This window comes from Megalobrama amblycephala, linkage group LG21, assembly GCF_018812025.1.
Source record: "Megalobrama amblycephala isolate DHTTF-2021 linkage group LG21, ASM1881202v1, whole genome shotgun sequence".
Lineage (NCBI taxonomy): Eukaryota > Metazoa > Chordata > Actinopteri > Cypriniformes > Xenocyprididae > Megalobrama > Megalobrama amblycephala.
The window spans coordinates 1,166,524-1,187,504 of record NC_063064.1 but is presented as its reverse complement, the minus strand read 5'-3'; the positions used below and the strand labels follow the sequence as shown (position 1 = coordinate 1,187,504).

Below are 20,981 nucleotides of genomic sequence, written 5' to 3'. Positions count from 1 at the left end.
GGCATTGCTATGTGGTTACAAGGGTGTTGCTAGGATGTTGCTAGGGCATTGTTATGTGGTTGCTAGGGTGCTGCTAGGCAGTTGCTAGGATGTTCTGGGTGATTGAGCTATTCCTTCCTTGTTCAGGCAGGTTGTGAATCGAATGGATTGTTCCAGTCTCTGAATGTGCTGTAGTTTTCAGTGACGACTGTGCTCCGGTCTGATCCCACACTCCCCTCTCCACTCTTCATTACCGGCATCATTAATGTCTTTCCTCATTTCACATGGTGCAGGGCGCGTCCTCACCGCGTCAGATCAGCAGGGAAGGATCATGCTCCGGCGTTCTTGAGTAGTTTATACTGTGCAGTTACAGTAGGGGGCAGAGCTTCTGAAGTTACTATCCAAAACTAGACCTCACACTCAATATACCCTACACTGAATACTAGTACTGTTGACAGTTTGCTTGTGTCAACTACACATCTATATGATGCTTGCATTATAAAGGGAACAGTTTCATCAAAGCTCTTCATGTAACTCTACTGGTTAACATCACTAATAATGGGAAACTACATTAAAATGAAAGATATTAAGTATATTTTGATGTATTTATGTTTAAACATAGTAATCATCAGCATCATTCCATTAATTATTTCACACACAAACACACACACACACACACACACAAAGAGAGAGAGAGAGAGAGAGAGAGATGTAAAAAAAATCCTTAAGAGAATCTTTCCTATTTCTATGATTTAAATGCCTGAACAAACCAAGTGACTAGGAATCGCAGACATTTTAATCAAGTGCACTTGAAATTGCCTCTTTTGCTTGGCTGTAAAACTCTTTGAGCAATAAAATGTGACAAAACTAGCATTTTATACTGTTACACCACTACTAACTCTCTGGAAACTGTAGTTTGTTACTTTGAGCTACAGTCAAATGCAGTTCAGATAGTGGCGTTGGCCAACACTGCACAGGTTACCATCATAATGCAACACTTAAAGCCTGATTTAATATGTAGAGGAACTTTTGAACTACAAATGACATGTTCCTGTTCATTTACAACAATTAAATGCGTCTCATTAAATAATTACAGGCCTACATTAATAATGAAAATGCCTGCACTTCCTCGGATTGCTCTAGCATGTCAACTATTATATTACTCATTTGAGGACGGCTTAGGAAAGAGGAGATACTGAGAAAGAGATACTGGTCAAAGAGAGGAAGCGGACAGCACAGAGGGCTCCTGTAGACCTCAGTCAGGGTAGCGGCATGTTTCACTTTTGAGAGGAATGAAGACAGGCTGTGAGGGACAGAAGTACAGTGCGTACAGTGGATTGTACAGTTCAGCCGAACATCTTGCCAAAAAACTTTCGGTTACACTTTTTATTTTAAGGTGACGTTGTTACAATGTACTTACTCAAATAAGTACTGAGTAATATTAATTAACTACATGTACTTACTATAGAGTTAGGGTTAGAGTTTGGCTAGTTAATTGTAATTATGCATAATTTACTGTTATTACTGAAGTAAGTATATGTACCTCACCTTAAAATAAAGTGTTATCAAACATTCAATAAACATTTTTGAAAGTCTCTGTTTTCATGCACTAATCTAACTTCAAAAAATGGACTTTAAATGCCTTGTCTCTATTTTAACATGGAATACTGCTTTAATTGAAAAATAATTAAAAAATATAAAGTGTATTATTTTCAATGGGGAAAAATAGCTAATAAAAATTGTATAAATATTGCATAGTATCATAAAATACCCTCAAAAATTTATACAATAATCAAAAAATATTATTGAATAAAAATATATTACATTGGTTTTCCTGAACAAAGAAGTTAAATTTCAAGGCTTCGGTCACTTCTGACCGTAAAGAAGGCAAGTGTGCCTCCTAAACGAAGAGGACCAGAGGGTTAATTGCTATTTTGAGCATTGGGATCACTAGACGAGGGCTTAATGAACTCATTTTTGTGAAATTTGACCAAAATTGACATTTTTGACTTGCTTTGCCTGAGTATAAGTTCCCATACTTGGCCTTCGCGTGTCATTCACATTTATGCTCAGTCATTAGGATTCATAGAATTCTCAAGCACAGCATAAGTTTTACTGTATTTTACCATATCATGAAGGAAATAAAACATTGTCCATAGGCATTACAGGTTGCTTTGAAATGTCTCACATAAGTTTAGAGGACTTCCTGAAGGTCTGTGTTCGTTTCGAACACTTCGTTTGTCTTTGTCACTCTTTTTCTTTACATTCATAAATCAAAACTTAATTAGACTCCGGGCACAGGTGCTCATGTGGATGATGTTGTCACCTCATTTACAGTGATAGCATCTTGTGGTGATAGTAATATCTTCCTGAATGCATTGTTGAGATATTGCACATGTAGTTGTAGTCCTGTTGAATAGTCTGTTCAAATTATGCAGAGTTTAGTTTCACAGTGATGATGTGAGAGGATCTGTCGCAGCATCCAGATCGTACCAGCTGCACATGTATTATTTCCTGTAGTAACCTTCTGGAGGACTTCATTACGCCTCCCTGGCAATCACTGGCACAGCTGGTGTTGGGACAAGAGTGGGGTGGATATTGATCTGTCCTGAAGGCCCTTGGGAAGCAGGACCATGCCTTACAGGCATTAGCTTCACTAATAAATATGTGGACAAAAACGAGGGTGCCGTGCTGTGTCACGACTGATGCGATGAGCTGTTCAAACCTGAACGCATCAAGCTGGAGTCTGGAAATATAGCCAGAGCGTTCTGACAAATACTTACATGTTAATTCGTTGGAACATATGCAAATGTTTCTCTTTAGAAATGGTATTGATTGTCTGTCCCAGCTGTTTAGTCTTTTCAGATTCAGTCAATAATCGTATGCCTCCTAATGAATCATGGTTGGGTCAGGTTGGGTGTATAAACTCTATTTACTAGAAACTACATACACTCGAAAAAAATTGCTGGGTTCAAAACAACCCCATTTGGGTTGAAAATGGACAAACCCTAGTGATTGGGTTAAATGTTTGCCCAACCTGCTGGGTAGTTTTATTTAACTCAACTATAGTTTAAAAATTACTGTATTGCAAAATGAACCCAAAAAAGGTCGGAAATGAACATTTATTAATAAGTTTAATGAATAACAATTAAACAATAAACTTTTTTTTTAATTGCTTATTAATAAATGTTCACCTATTGATTATTATTGGTGCCTCTAGTAATTATGTTCAAATAATGTTTCAATTTCCAACCTATTCTGGATTAATTTTAAGCCAGCCATTTAGTAATATTTAAACAATAGTTGAGTTAAAATAAACTACCCAGCAGACATTTAACCCAACTGCTGGGTTAAAACAACCCAATCGCTTGGTTTGTCCATTTTCAACCCAACTTGGGTTGTTTTTAACCCAGCATTTTTTAGGGTGTACATTTTTTTCATTGAATATCATGTTTCACTTGGAAATGCGTCTTTTTTATGGAAGTAAAATGGGATGATTTTAATAAACATACACTCTAAAAAAAGTTGGGTTAAAAATGGACAAACCCAGCGACTGGGTTGTTTTAACCCAGCAGTTGGGTTAAATGTCTGCTGGGTAGTTTATTTCAACTCAACTATTGTTTAAATATTACGATATGGCTGGCTTAAAATGAATCCAAAATAGGTTGCAAATTGAAAATCAGACACATAATTACTATGTTGAATAATGTGTCTGTTTTTAATTTCCAGCATATTTTGGGTTCATTTTTAAGCAAACAATATAGTAATTTCAAAACAATAGTTGGGTTAAATAAAACTACCCAGCAAACATTTAACCCAATCGCTGGGTTTGTCCATTTTCAACCCAACTTGGGTTGTTTTTAACCCAGCATTTTTTAGGGTGTACATTTTTTTCATTGAATATCATGTTTCACTTGGAAATGCGTCTTTTTTATGGAAGTAAAATGGGATGATTTTAATAAACATACACTCTAAAAAAAAGTTGGGTTAAAAATGGACAAACCCAGTGAATGGGTTGTTTTAACCCAGCAGTTGGGTTAAATGTTTGCTGGGTAGTTTTATTTAACCCAACTACTGTTTAAATATTACGATATGGCTGGCTTAAAATGAATCCAAAATAGGTTGCAAATTAAAAATCAGACACATAATTACTATGTTGAATAATGTGTCTGTTTTTAATTTCCAGCATATTTTGGGTTCATTTTAAGCAAGCAATATAGTAATTTCAAAACAATAGTTGGGTTAAATAAAAATGCCCAGCACATTGGTCAACATTAAACCCAACAACAACCCAATTGCTGAGTTGGTCCATTTTCAACCCAACTTGGGTTGTTTTTAACCCAGCATTTTTTTAGAGTGTACTTTGAAACTGTCTAAAACTGTACAAAAAGATACTCAAAAGTACTTTTTTTTTTTTTTGCAAAAGTTGTTAGCTTTAGTAGAAGTTACTAAACGAATGATGCTCGCTACAGTTAAGCTACTAAAGGGGAAAATAAGTTTATCTCCTTGTATCAAATTTTGCAATTAGAGCATTTACAGTATGTGGCACAATTAGGTTGACAGGACACTGAACTTCATTTTGCTTCGCAAAAAAGAAGACGAGGGGCTTAAAATAATTGATTTAGAAGAGCAAATATGATCAGTGCCTCAGCTCGCTCTGCAGTAAAACTATTGGCACAAACGCAGTGTTTTGTCATGATACTCTGTTTTTAGCTGGAAACAGTAGCTTGCTGCTGGAAAAGTGACACTATTTTGAAACCCAGAAAGCTACTGTTACGCTACTGAAAAATGTAGTGAGTAGCGTCACTGCCCTCAGATCGTTACTCGCCAACAATACTTACGATGCCAATTCTGCTGCATTTAACAACTGTTTGTGTGATTCCAAATGTGAGAATTGCCCTCCAGGACGTCGCAGTCCATTAGTGTTAGTTAGCTGTGCTCTATGCAGCATAAATGCATTAGCATGGATGAATTATATAATCCTTTACCATTGCTAACTCCCCTCCAGCTAACCTTGCTGCAGTGTGGGATGCACTGCCCGCATTTCTCGATAGCGTCGAGTCCTTTGATGCGCACCGCAGTCTCGTTCAGATCACATGAGCGGCGTAAAGACTCTCATGTCCCTTTAGTATTAACATGGCTCTGTATTTAGCAGCCAGAGAGCGATCAAAGCGCTGCAGCTATGCATGTGACAGCGGCTGCCGTACGACGAGGAGAATCACAGGAATAGATGGACACCCCCCACCTCTGTGTGATGCATTGACGACACAATGCCGTGCTTTCCTAGCGCCTCTCTCACTTTTGTGCTGCTCGCACCTCTGAGAAACACTCATGCTTATCTCTCTCTCTCTCTCTCTCTCTCTCTCTCTCACTCTCGCCCTCCCTCCCCTTCTGTCCTCCTCTCTCCCTCTCTCTCTGTCTCTGAAGGAGTAATGGAGCGGATCACCATGTAGACAGCAGCCGACGGGAAGCAGGTAGAATGGGAAACCACGTATGGAGCGCCGCCGGTCTGCAGCCGTGGTGAGCGCAGACGTCCTCAGGACCTCAGCCGGGATCTCACGGATGGCTGTCGCGTCCCAGTTCGCGTAACGCAGAGGAGCCTCTCTTCAATCGCAGACAGCGGACCGGATCTGTTTTTTTCTTCATCCTCCTCTCTTACCTTCTATTCTCTCTCCTGCATTGCTCTCGTTTTTTTTTTTTAGACACCTGTTCTCCAGCCACAGCAGGGACCGTTTTTCCTCATTTTGATTAAGACAAGCTACCAAGCAATACTCAGCCACCATGGGGGACATGACGAATAGCGATTTTTACACCAAGAACCAAAGAAACGACAGCAACCATGCGGGAGGATTTGGCTGCTCGCTCATGGAGCTGCGTTCCCTCATGGAGCTCAGAGGAACGGAGGCAGTGGTCAAAATTCAGGAGGACTACGCAGGTGTGGAGGGACTGTGCCAGCGGCTGAAAACCTCGCCGACAGAGGGTGAGTGCGCGCCGTCTCATGCCGTTCGCATACAGTCATGCTCTTTCAAATGATAATCATTCCCATTCCCGTATGCTGTGAGATCTCTCAGGCAGGTTCTTCCCCACTCTGCTGACGCTGGTTGGCTGTCTTGCGGAGTTATTAACTAGGATGTGTCTCCCAGGCAACAGCGCAGGGGTCAAACTAAATTTGCTACTTTCTACAATGATAGTGTTGCTGGGTAGAAGAAGCCATGCTTCGGTATACGATTTTCAATTATAAATCATCTCTCCGCAGAGGAGCATTTCATTGCATTGAAAATCAGTTGCATCATCTTTAGAGGGAAATGCACTCATTTGCATGCATTGGAAAAATGATTGACGTCTTTATGATTTGTTATGGTCTGACAGTGTGCATGCACCATTTGATCTTCTCCCGTTAGATGCGTTGACACGTAGCTGTGTGTGAGTCGATGGCTCATGTATTTCGAATATGCAACCGTATTGTGAATCCAATGGGCTTGACTGCATTGAGGGTTTTTTTAAGATTAAAACAACATGACAATTCACATATACTGGCCTTCAGTAGACGTCTTAGCCATGACAGCACAAGAGCGCTAGATTGATAGATCCGTCAGCCTGGAGGACAGCGTGATCTTGCCTTCTCGGCAAACTATGTGTTTGGTGTGAGTGTTAGGAACATGTTTAGGAGCCGGCTGTTGCTCTGCTCTGCTGGAGTGACTTGTGCTGACACCCCAAGTGTGACATGATAATGAAGACAAATGGTCACATCTAGTCTTGTTAATAAGCTGAACAGTTAGGCTTTCTCTCTCAGGACTCAGCAGTGACCATTTAACACTATCATACACCATCATCTGGGATTCTTTCTTCATTTTTCACCAGTTCAGCCCTTTAAGTCGACCTATAAGACACTATCGTAAGAGAGCAGGTCTCATTCACTAAGCATGCATACGCACGAGTTTGTGTGTGAAATCTGCGTATGAACATTTTCACGAACAAATCGTGATTCATCAATTTTCATTCTAAAATGTATTCTAAATTAGGAAAAAATGTAGGGTCACACTTTAGATTAGGGTCCAGTTCTCACTATTAACTATGACTTTTGCCTCAATAAACTCCTAATTACTGCTTATTAATAGTAAGGTAGTTGTTAAGTTTAGGTATTGGGGTAGGATTAAGGGATGTAGAATAAGGTCATGCTGAATACGGTGTTAATATGCGCTAATAAACAGCCAGTAAGCTAATAATATGCATGCTACACTCATTATTTGGCAACCCAGCGTTGGGTTGTTTTTACTCAGCTGGTTGGGTTGTTTTATTAAAGGATTAGTTCACTTTCAACTGAAAATTTCCCCAAGATTTTCTCACCCTCAAGCCATCCTTGGATGCATCGGCTGCATCCATCAATCATAAACACACTCCACACGGCTCCGAGGGTTAATAAAGGCCTTCTGAAGCGAAGCGATGCGTTTGTGTAAGAAAAATATCCATATTTAACAAGTTATAAAGCTAAATATCTAGCTTATGATGGATGAATGCACTTTCTTGAGCTTCATACTCGTTGGTCCCATTCACTGCCATTATAAAGCATGGATGCGGCTGGGTTACACAAAAACTACACAACCATGGAAAAAACTAACCCAACAAAATGACCCAACAGGCGCAATCCAGCATTTTTTAGAGTGTAATAAGCAACTAGTTAATAGTGAGAACTGGACCCTAAACTGAAGTGTTACCAAATGTAGGAACAACAAAAACTGCTTGTATGCAACAACTCTTGGTAGCCTTATAAACATGTTAAGGTGAAATTTAAAACATATATATAGATTTTAAATAGGCTATATTTCATCATATATATGCCTATCAGTAAAAAAGTAAGAAAAGGTGCGTTAGAACTCAAGCTGCGAGGTAGCTCTGCATAAAGACGCAGATACGCATGGCTAAACAGAGGTCTGTAATGTCTTTATAAAATGTTTTTATTGCATTTGAACTCGTTTTGAGGATGACACGCTTGGCATTTCTCGAAGATCTCGCTGTGTGTGCTTTCAGACGAGAATGCATCTTTAGAGAGTGTCATGTTTGCTGAGAGTGATGAAATACTAGAGTGTGTGGAATGCCCTTATATGGACATGGTTTTTGCGTGTTTTATGTAAATTACTTACCCCGTGCATGCGGTCGCTCATTTAGTATACTCTGAATTCTTCAACATTGGAAAGTTTTTGTGAGAAGTTCAAATGTGTGTATAAATATGAATAGTCATTTATTAGTGAATGAGACCCAGTGTTTAACAGATTGAGCCACTCATAGACGTGCTCGCCGCAAAAACTAAACAAAACATCCTTATATCTTTGTATATCTTTACAGTAAACCAGAGGAAGGCAAGAATTTGTCATACTTGTATCCCTGTTTTATGACCTCCAACTCCAAGTTCAACTGCGCCAAACAAAAAGTGCAAATTACTCATGCATTACCTGAAGAAACCAATTCGAACACTAACTAGCCAGTGGGATCTAAGAGCCCTAACAAGTTTGACATCAGCCCCTTTGGCTACTAATCAATCCTTTGGACCCACTTAAACCAGATTACGGCTTTTCATACTGTGCCTAACCCTGGGGTATCGTTGTTGTAACACCGTTTTTATGGTGTTAACTCCGCATTGTGACGCCAAACTTGTACAGTGTGAAACGAATGTTAGCAACCGACAACCAATCACGTACTCATATTTGACTGTTTTGGACAGTCACGTAAACACTGTGCATTGTATAAAAACAGTAAATTCAGCATTTGAGAGGAAAAATGTCAAATGCTGACAAAAAACGCAACAATTTGTGTGACGAAGAGACCGCTTCATTCTTACCTTTATAGTCTGAAATGTTCATTCATAGTGCAGTCGGCAATACGAGGATGCGCAATGCTAGAGGAGACTGTCCTCCAAAAAATACGACCTTTTTCAAACTTATTACGACTTATATTTACGTTTTAAAGTCATGCGCCCTCTAGCTGGCGTAAAAATAATGACAGTGTCGTGTTACGTCTGTCATCATGAAATGATGTATGACTGTCGTTTACAATCAAAATGCGTGTTCATTTAAATGCAATGTGTGGACTTTTTACACCATTTGTCCTATTTCCATTCAGCAAAAATATTTTTTTTATTTACGACTACACCCACCCCACCCCTAAACCTACCCTTAGTGATTTATAGTGCATATACACTTTATGAGCACAGAAATCCCTGGGATCGAAATCACGATTGCATGATAACATGATTGCGTTACAATTGAGTTACAAGAAACCCGAAATATGACGCAGATAAGAGGGAACAATGCATTAAAATGAAAGTGTCCTGTTGTCGATAGGGGCGCAACTTTAGCTCCTATGGGTCTTATTTCAGGGAAGTGACAAATGACCTATATAGGCGTATTGGTTGGAGAACAAGTTGTTCTAGAGCTATGTAGACAAGTGCTGCATTTATCCAATCAATGACACTGACAACGCAAATATGCAAATAAGAACATTAACCCAGGGTTTATGAATGTATAATGTGAAACGTCAACTTATGAATACCCAAGATTAATTGTTAACCCCGGGTAAATTATGAGCAGTGTGAAGCATGATGCAAGATAACCCAGGATTGCATTTACCCCGGGTTTAGAATGACCCAGGTAGTGTGAAAAGCCCTATTACGACTAGCTGGAGACCATATAACAGCAGCTAGCTGTAGCTGGATTTTCCAGCAGGGTGGGAGACATCCAAACAATGAACACACACCAAACACTAATGTGTAACTTTATCCCTCTTCGATTTCTTTGAGCCCCTCAGTCAATATGTTTGCCTTTAATCTATGCTTACCTTAGCATAACCATCATGCTTCAGTCGATGCTAAGCCTGGGCTGATGGAAGGAAGTCAATTCACCTCTACCGAATAAAGAAATTGCACTGTAGGGGACGACACAAGTCTCCTGGATGCTACGGCACATTACGTGGGTATTATTGAGCTGCTAGAGCGCCCACTTTTCTCCAAGTTGTGGGTGTTGGCCACTCTCACAGAGAGAGTTCCTGGCAGATGGGAGCTGAGCGAGATATGGAGGAGCCTGGCGACCTCCCAAAAAAGAGAAAGCATCTCCTTTAAGTCAGCTTGCTTCAAATAATGGTGCCTGTAGTCAGGATGAATGCCACACTAAATCTGAAAGGCTTGAGCTTGAGGTACAGGTTGTGAGAATTAATAAGAACCAGGCAAATCTATGAAGGACAGAGGAAGGGAACCTATTTTTACACAGTGCAATGAGCGGGGACGGATGACCATGTGTTCATGTGTTGAGACAGTGGGAAAGACATTTTAGTCGTAGATGCAACGACAGTAAACAATTTGACGTAGAGGTGGGCTAGGGTATGACAATGCGAAGCAGCCATTGTATGCTAATGGTCTCAGCGCCAGCTGCGAGCCGGCCAGAAGTGTCTGTTCACTCACCGTGACTGTCCTCCCCCATGCCTTCCTCTGTTCTCATTTCTATTTCAGTCTGATGGCCCATCTCACTTCGACGCAGTGCACATCTTTACCCGAATTAGCCTGTTTAAAAGTAACCAACACTGCATCGCTAATCTCTCCGCTCACGTTTCGCCCATCCTGATGTGTCTACTGACTAATTCATAATGAAATGAGGAGGTAAAATATCTCCTGAGCCCGGCCCAGTACAACTGAGGCACAGATGTGAGACTTTTAACCTTGGTGCTTAATAGAGGTCACACATTTAGTGGAATGCTTCTGCGGCTGAGGAGCAAATGCTTAATGCAGCTACCAGCAATTAAAGTAGAAAGAAACAGAAGGACTGTGCATATTGGGAGCGAGGCACTCCATGTAATCCGATGCCGCATTTAAAGCGTAAGAGGCCCTGAAGGTCAGCAAACACAACACGACCACAGCTCACACAATCAGCATCAGTGGGCCAGCTCCACTTATCATAGCCACAGCTTCACCTGATGGATCCCTGGCGGCGCTTTGACATTGCGCTGAAGGACCCGGTTCTGGAGCAATGACAATGGCTGTTGGCTACCGGATCACATGGCTACTTAAACGCTGTCCCAACTCAGCTAAGCTGTGCCCTCCTCCCGTGCCCTTGATCGGCACGCTAATCTAGTCCGCCGGTCCGCGTTCTCATTCCCCTCTGACATATCATATTTAGTCTTGGGTTCCACCAGGAATTGCTCAGAAGGAGTACAATCTCTTCTAATAAGGACAGTAGTGCTGCCCTGATTCCAGCAGCCATTCTTAAAAGGAGAAAGCATTTCCCTCAGAGGACGTATTATAAATAAGAGACCAGGCCACATTTCTCCTCTTCCAAGAGACAGACGCTCCTGAATGGATGACCTTGAAGGATAGTTTGAGTTGGTAATGTTGGCACAGAAAAGTACTTAACGCATGTAAGTCTGAAAAAGGGGTGGGGACACATTGTAAACCTTATCAGCCTGGCTTATGAATATTAACTCTTTTTTTTTAAATCATTTTCACAAAACTTTTAAGACCCCCAGAATATTTAGTTGTATGTATATCTGACAATGCAATATGTCAAAAGAAAGAGTCTCTGCTTTTAAACAAACAATATTTTGTTCAACATTTTAAACAAAAAAGCTGAGAAAATTGCAAGACTTATTTTAACGGTCTAAGCTCTGGTGCACTTTGGACGTGTCCGAATCCTCCTTTGCTATATTGAAAATGGTCGGCGTGCCAGGCACATGGTCCAAAAGGGTTGTACCTTTTCTCTTAATGAGTAACTGGTGTTGCACATTATTGGGCATAATGTGCAATAAACCAATTGGAGTCTCATCTCCCATTCCCTTTAAAAGCCGCTCACATTATAACGGATTCGCAATTTACATAGCGTAATTTGCAAGCGGAAGGTCTGAATGCTTCTCCAGAGAGGAATCCTTTGATTTTAATATTCGGCATGTTTGTGCTGCTACTGCGCGTCCCTGTGTGTGTAACATGCAGAGTGTACGCGTGTTGTGCACCCGCATATAGGTGCATATTACTAACGACCTCTTTAAATAACAAAAAAAATACTGCACCATTGACTTTAGACCAGGTTTCAGTCGGTCAATGACACAGTCGTTTTCAGTTGCCTCAAAATAGCAACACGCCAACAATGCACCTGGTCACATTGCGCCAGGTGTATGATAGAGCCCTATGTGCGGATGGGATTCAGAATGATGATAAAAACATAGATGAATTAGATTGAGTCCATCAGCACCGCCAAAGCTTTACAGTCTTTTCTACATTTCATTCAGTAACGTTAGCCAGTTAATGAATGTTTAATGATTGATGATCGCGCTACCTTACATGTGCGTAAGCAAGGCTTCTATCACTAGTTTCTGCTTCTTCCTCACTTTATTTTGGATCTGGAGATTCTGTACTCTTTCAGAAGATGCGTAATAGCGCCCCCTACAGTATAACAGTGAAAATTCTGCCAATGGCGGAGATGCGCTGTGTCATAAATTATGGAAAATACTGTCCTTATCAAGGAGCTGTGGGATTATCCCGAGCGACTTCAGGATGTCAGTAGCTCAGTTTGATGCTTTGCTAGTGATACTGGAGCCACATATTAAAAATAATACCACCAACATATATGTATTGCACACTTTGTTTGTCATGCAGTTCTATGTGCTGCGAGATGAAGTGGATCAACTTGTCAGACGTCATTACGGATTTTGGCGTTCACATGTACGGTGGCTCTGAATTGTCAAAACACCTCTCAAAATGCTTGCTACAGATGCATAAAATACAGAAAATCGAACCTGATACATTTTTTTTTTTTTTTGACTGACTGACGAAAGTTTTAGAGGCAGTGTGTAAATGTGATTGACACAACGTGAGGTCGTATTTAACGTGTGAAAATTACGGACTCAGTATGCAGAGACCTTTAAAGGGTAACTTGCAGGTAGTATATATCAATGATTCACTCTTTCTCCGTGTTATCTGCACCCAGATATTCCTGTTTATTTGTTAGCGGTCTAAAGTTCAACTTAATGATGCAAAATTATCATTTTGTATCATCCAGCAGACCTTAGAACGCTTTGATTAAAACTGCTGATTGAACTTCTGCATTTTTGCCTCCCATGGACAGTCAGATTCAAAAGTGCATTATGGGTGTTGAAGTTTTTGGCCAAAGGGAACACCACAGCCCTTTTCCTCTGATTTCTCTAGCCAATTTCTATTGCATAGACAGCCAAGTTTTATTCTAAGCCTATCTTGCCAATGGTGAACTACCTCTTTAAAGCTGCCTATTTATATGGCTGGCTACATTTGACTTTTTACACTGCAGCCACGCAAAACAAAACTCTTAAAATATAATGATTATTGCACAGAAAAGTATCTGAATGAACATAAGAATTTCCAAAAGTTTGGAGATGTGCATATAATGTTCGAGGCATGACACACACGGCCTCCTGGGCTCCGTCAAGGTGTGTTCAGGGTCACGCAAATGGACGATTCTCTGTCAGACAAGCACTTAAAGGAAGTCGGGCCACTCTCAATGACAGTGGCGACGGGCAGGTGTGCTTCCACTCATGAAATGTGACAGCTGACTGTCCTGAACGCTTGGTGAATTGCACATTGGGCTCCCCATCAGTCATGCCTGATGTCTGCCTAACACGGTTAACCAGAGCCAAGTCACTTGCTGATGCGTTGCGTTTTCATTTTGTCACTGTGTTGCTCGCCCTCTTGACCTCTACGTCTATTTCTGCACCTGTGTGTGCGTCCTGTGGCGTTGATGTCGTGTCATCCCTGCCGCAACATTGAGCTGAGGTGTTGGCACATTTCAGCAAAGTGAGAGACGTAGATGAGCACATTCTGGATTGTTTTCAGGCTGACCGCAACAACGGCTCCTGCAGTGACGTGCAGAAAAAAAGCCAACCCATTCCTGAATCTCACTTACTGTAGATTGTCATTAGCCTTTTACACAGAAACAACCAAATCAAGGGTAAACGTCTTTTGAGTTTACGCCAAAAAAAGTATCTCAATAAACTGTTTGCCAAATGTTTAAAAAAAAAAATGTAATATCTCACAGTTAAATTTATCTCATTATAGGGATGTTTGGAAATTGTAATGGAAAACAGGATGAATACTGATGAAGAAAGTGTTTTTTCTTTGCATTCACACAGCATCAGTGTTTAATATGCACACCACTGAATGTCATCATGACAAACACAATCCTGTGAGTCAGCTCTGGTGTGATTGTGCTTGTCTTGTTAGATCGCTCTGTGTAATCATCAGACTAGTGATACAAGAAATGTTACTGTCCTGCATCAAGTATATATCAAGTAATATCCATTTGTTTAATTAAGAAACTTTTTAACTTAACAATTTAGCTTTATTTAAATTCATATTGACTATAGACATTTCCATGACCTTATAAAATTGTATTATCTTCCATGGCCTCAAAATTACGTTTATCACAATGTAATATAGGCTCCGCCTCTTTCAGCTGATGTCCGAACAAGCACACTTATTTTTCAACCACTTGTCTTAAAGAGACACTTTGTTCCCTGTTTTTTTCCTCGTTGAATATTGTTACACTTGATCTGCCACATTACGAAATTAAATTGGGTGAATGCAGTTTAATGTTGACTTCTGCGCATTTTATATTAGTCATTGAATCGCTTTCTCTCGCAGTCATGCTGTGGATAAGTAAATGGGTCATTCATTTTTTAATCTTTATAAAGGGATTTTTTTTTCTCCTAATCTTATTAAATGTATGCTTCATCTTTCATTTTAAATTTTTAAATTTGATCAGTAAATTCAGTTAGAATACTAAGACACTGTAGGTGACTGTAGGTTATCAAACAATTAAATAATTTACACTGACAAATTACAACTGCATCAAATAATGTTATGAAATTGTTTTAAATATTTTTTGAAAATTCAAATAAGAAATGTTGGGAGGAAAAATACGGCCAAGCAATAATAAAAAAATAAAACCATCTCGAGATTAAAGATTTTCAAGAAAAAAGTCGAGATAAAATGTTGAGAATAAAGTCATTAAATTAACAAGTTTGTTCTCGTAATTTAACGTCTTTTTTCTCATAATTTAATGAGTTTATTCTCAACATTTTATCTCAACTTTTTTCTCAAAATTTAACGACATGTTTCTCATAATTTAACGAATTTGTTCTCATAATTTAACGACTTTTTTCTCGTAATTTAATGACTTTATTCACAACATTTTATCTCGACTTTTTTCTCAAAATTTAACGACATTTTTCTCATAATTTAACGAATTTGTTCTCGTAATTTAACGACTTTTTTCTCATAATTTAATGAGTTTATTCTCAACATTTAATCTCGACTTTTTTCTCGAAATTTAACAAGTTTGTTCTCATAATTTAACGACTTTTTTCTCATAATTTAATGAGTTTATTCTCAACATTTTATCTCGACTTTTTTCTCAAAATTTAACGACATTTTTCTCATAATTTAACGAATTTGTTCTCGTAATTTAACGACTTTTTTCTCATAATTTAAGGAGTTTATTCTCAACATTTAATCTCGACTTTTTTCTCGAAATTTAACAAGTTTGTTCTCATAATTTAACGACTTTTTTCTCATAATTTAATGAGTTTATTCTCAACATTTTATCTCGACTTTTTTCTCAAAATTTAACGACATTTTTCTCATAATTTAACGAATTTGTTCTCGTAATTTAACGACTTTTTTCTCATAATTTAATGAGTTTATTCTCAACATTTAATCTCGACTTTTTTCTCGAAATTTAACGAGTTTTTTCTCGTAATTTAACGAGTTTATTCTCAATATTTTATCTCGACTTTTTTCTCGAAATTTAACAAGTTTTTTCTCGTAATTTAATGACTTTATTCTCAACATTTTATCTCGACCTTTTTCTCGAAATTTAACACGTTTTTTCTCGTAATTTAACGAGTTTATTCTCAACATTTTATTTCAACTTTTTTCTCGAAATTTAACAACTTTAATCTCGAGGTTTTATTTTTTTATTATTGCTTGGCCCTAATCCTCTTCCGTAGAAAAATGATGCTTCTAAACATGAAACTAAACCACCAATAGGTGGCGGCAGGTGACCGTCTTAATGAGTGAGTCATTGAGTCAGAGTCATCCATTCAAATGATTCATTCAAATATCTGATTCACTCAACAGTGTAACTTTGTTACAGTCAGTACATTATACATTGTATATTATTATCTACTATCGATTGCCACATACTTTAGTGATTCCTTAATTATTGTTTTCTTATTGACGTTTTGTCCGGTCAGGCAAGTAAAATTCTCCATCACTTGCCTCTTCAAATAATCCACTTATCACGGACAAGTGTTAAAGGATTAGTTCACTTTGAAATGAAAATTATCCCAAGCTTTAATCACCCTCAAGCCATCCTAGGTGTATATGACTTTCTTGTTTCTGATGAACACAATCAGAGTTATATTAATAAATATCCTGATAGCTTTATAATGGCAGTGAGCGGGATCAACGAATATGAACTGAAGAAATTGTCTCCATCCACATCCATCATAATCCTACTCCACACGCTCCAGGGGGGTTAATAAAGGCCTTCTATAGCAAAGCGATGCATTTGTGTAAAAAATATCCATATTTAACAAGTTACAAAGTAAAATATGTAGCTTCCGCCACACTGCCTTAAGTATTCAACTTGCGAAAAAAGCGCAACTTATGTCGCGTCAAGCTATGTTTTTGTTTGTAAGTTGAATACAGAAGGCATCTGGCAGAAGCTGCATATTTATATTTATTTTACTATCTAAGTCATGGCAGTAGTTCTGGGTAAATTTAGCCATTTTGATGTTACTGGGATGATCTTTACATTGGGTTTATGAACATGAGACGTTACTCAGCCATTAACAACATTACAGTACATGCTAAAATGTGCCTTTTCTCACCAATGACACATACGATAGACCGTGACCGTTCTCAGAGCTATCTGGTCTGGTCAGTAGTAATGTTAGCACAAAAACTATTAATAGAATGTTTGTCCAACATTTTTAAATGTTGCAACTTCAGAGAACCTTCAATAGTAACGTTCCCATTATGATTGCAAAATGGTTAAAAATGGAATGTTTCCTTAATGTTCATATAACAAAGAAAAAACTTTTTCAAACAATTAAAAACCTGGACGTTTTGAAAATTCAGAGAACATCTAAAAAAAAAAAAAAAGGTTTTATAACTTAATACAAGCATTAGCAAAACAGTTTTGGAACAATTTTGTTAGCTGGGGAAAAGCTATACCTTTCCTTTGTTCGTGAGTTGCATTTACTCCAGTGGATGCTTCAGCTGACAACATTACACAGCCTGGGGATTGGAAAGTGCTTTTCTATAGGCTGATTTCTCATATGTTTGGGGCTCCTGTGCTTGTTAATTGGCAGCTTTGTGTTGGAGATTCATCTGAGCCCGACATCAGAAACCTGACACTGATATCCCAGCTGGGAGAGAAAGGATGGTCATTGCCACTCTCACCCACCCCCCCGCACATACACACACACACACACACACACACACGATCCCTCTGCCCACGGCAGCTGTGCTGTCATTACTCCACACAGGAACTATGAGAGCGTGGGTTTGAAGATCCATAAGCCTCTTCTTCAGGACCGCTGGTGGATTGGAGGCGTTCACGTATAAAGAACAGACGTTTCCTTATATTCGCAGGCTTTCAGTCTCAACAGGAAAAGCCCTTGTCAAAAAACACGGCTCCACCGGCACAATGTCTAATTAAGTTGCCCTCAAACAGCAAGCAGCCATGTTCACCACAGCATCATGACAGATGTTCAAGATTTATAATGAAGTCCCGTGCTGAAACCTCACTGTCGATGTCCACCTACCTCCACACATCTAAATTCATCTACTTTTGTAAATCACCATGTCAGTGCAAACCTTTTTTGTTTGTAAGTCACCTTGGAATCACTAAAGCAGGATTTCTTAAGGACAAAGTCATAACTCTAGTGCATATTATATATCGCTGCTCATGAATTACATTATACCCTATTATTTATATATATATATATATATCTCTCTCTCTCTCTCCCTCTCTCCACCCACCTACGTCACGTGTGACCTTTCCAACATGATTACGTCATGCGTGGAGCATCACAGAGCAGTGCGAGACGAGCATTTGTGGTTAAAAAGTATATAATGTTTATTTTTTAAGAAAATGACCGATGGTTTCTCTAGATTAGACTATTATTCCTCGTCTGGGATCATGTAGAGCTCTTTGAAGCTGCACTGAAACTGACATTTGGACCTTCAACCCGTTGAACCCCAGTGAAGTCCACTATATGGAGAAAAATCCTGGAATGTTTTCCTTCATTTCTTTTCCACTGAAGAAAGAAAGGCATGGACATCTTGGATGACATGGAGGCGAGTAAATTATCAGGAAATTTTCATTCTAAACTGAACTAATCCTAAAATATAAAAAAATATTTTTTTTATGGACTTTTTTATGGAATATTATAAATTATTTATCAGTGCAGCGTTAAATTCATGCTCCTGGTAATCTTGAATCAGAATATCTTCCTCTTGCAGCATCTCTTCTCTTCTTTGATGATGAGGGCGGAGCAACCTGTCACTCACATGAGATCCACCAATAGCAAACCACAACCATCCAATCAATTCCCCACAGAAAAAATCAAGCCCCGCCCTACATTTGTTCTTGTTCCAGAAGCCTTTTTACTCAGATATACGGCAAACTAGGGAAGAAAAGAATAGTGAAACCTCCCTTTATTCCCTTTAATGTTTGCTATGATACTGTTTTATTTGTGATAGTCTTTCCAAACTGTGGAAACAAATGATTACATTGAACACCATTCCAGCATGTATCCAAAATGTTGGAAAGAAAACACTGAATATTTGTTCAGTCAGTGGTAAGGTTGTGTGATACAGTTTATATTTAATCAGGAAGGAGTGTTCAGTTGAGAAACAGTGTTGGTCATGCTTGATAAAGCTCAGTCATCAGTTCATGTTCATTTAAAGAGTATTGAGCCAGAAAATTAATTTAGCATGTAACTGTGATTAGTTTATAACAGGTCTTTCACCATGAATGGCAGAATACATTATAATTTGAGGCATTTTAAACCTGGTGAAATAGATGGAGATGAGAATATGCACACAAACTAAAGTCAATCCAGTTATAAAGTACATAGCTGATCTGTCTTTAAGGTTAACAAGTCTACTTGTCTTGTCACAGACTTTCTATATTAACTTATTTGCAAAGAATCCAGAGTTGAAGTGAACTGTATAGGCTACTGCACACCTCCATAACAGAGAGATACTGATTCAGCAAAATGCCACTGAAACTAGTTTTGGATAAAACAATGCGAGCAAAGATTGATTTTATCTCTGATATCTTAGGAGGTATGAAGTGAGTGTGATTTGTTATTTTGAAGTTCAAGTGTAGAATTATTAATTCATCGGCCCATGTGAGTGAATGTGGCTATATAAATACAGTAGGAAAACACTCTTGCACAACTGACACTGCAGGATGAGATTACTATAAAGCAGTTACCAGCAATAGCAAATTCATCTTCCCATCAGTTAACACGACCGTTCATTAAAACGGGTCAAGACACGAATGCTTCTGACGTGACGCTCACATCCAGTGTAGGGAAATCTCAGCCGATAAGTGACTAAACAGCAGTGGGCGGGGCCTATGGTGTGATGATGTGTACCTATTTGTCAATGTTTTCATTGCACATGTATTGGCCTGAGTGACATCACAAATCATGCAATATCAAAATGAGTCGTTTTTGGAGCTTTATTAAAGCTGCAGTCTAACTTTTTTGGTTAAAAATGATCCAAAATCAATTTTTGAGCAAGTACATAACCAGCCAGCGTTCAAAACTATCTCCTTACCTTAGCTCGATTCACAACCGTAAACTTGTAATAATGTTTTCTAATTCAGGTGGTACTGGTACGTTTCCGCGGGAAATTCGAGTATGTCGACGTTCGTCATTACGTCACGTCTGTAAACAGAAAGGAAGGAGTCCCAGCTAGGAGACTATATCATGTGAGGATGCTGCAGGTGACGGATCATTTTGATGGCGGATTGTATGGTATGACAAATTAATATTAGAGATTTGACTGTACAGAAATTGAAATCTACAGGTAACGCTAATACACACTAAATACACATAGTCACGCAATAGTGATGTTGTTAACATGAACAATTTGAGAAAAAGTATAACAATAATAATTTTCATGGTTTGATGTGATCTGAGATAAGCAATCATTAGATTTAATCATCATTGGCAGCGCAATTATTATTATTTTTTTTCAGTTGGTCAGAACAAAAGTGGCAGATTTGTTACTTGTTCAGATTACAAAATTCTAAATTCTAATTTTGGTCATACAAGACAACAATCTGTGATTCCGAAGTATAGTATCCATTCCGATGATATAGAAACATTAGATTCATTCGCACTGAGGAGTCGAGCCGATGCACGACCCACGTAAAGATAATAATTCCACAAATAACTGCAATTGCAGGTTTTGAACAGAGATGGCGACAAAGAGGCAAAACTTACAGACTGCAACTATAATGAGTAGGATGTTTTAAGCTCAGAAACTGGAAGGATGTTTACAAAGACCTCTTATATGTCAAAAGATCAAGGCATTTGATTTCTCATGTAATGTCCCCTTTAAAGGGTTAGTTCATGCAAAAATGATAATTAATGATAAGTAATTAATTTCTGTCATTAATTACTCAACCTCATGTCGTTCCACACCCATAAGACCTTCGTTTATCTCCGGAAGAGAAGAGATTGTTGAATAAAGTGGTTATTTTTGTTTTGTTTTTGCGCACAAAAAGTATTCTCGTCTCTTCATAACATTAAGGTTGATCCACTGCAGTCACATGACTGTTTTAACGATGTCTTTAGTACCTTTCTGGATCTTGAAAGTGTTGATTATATTGCTGTCTATGGACGAGTCTTATACCTCTCGGATTTCATCAAAAATATCTTAATTTGTGTTCTGAAGATGAACGAAGGAC

General features: G+C 38.7%; 1 protein-coding gene across 13 annotated transcripts in view; it reads left to right on the top strand.

The window, feature by feature from the left end:
• atp2b2 (ATPase plasma membrane Ca2+ transporting 2) overlaps positions 1-20,981 on the top strand; it is a 184,737-nt gene that overhangs the window by 87,740 nt on the left and 76,016 nt on the right. For all 13 annotated transcript variants that reach the window (XR_007182078.1, XM_048172015.1, XM_048172022.1 and 10 more), the window contains exon 2: positions 5,407-5,959. Coding sequence is in view for 12 of the 13 variants with exons in the window: in XM_048172015.1 (XP_048027972.1) it covers positions 5,761-5,959 (199 nt within the window). In the remaining variant the exon portion in view is untranslated. The remainder of the gene's footprint in view (positions 1-5,406; positions 5,960-20,981) is intronic.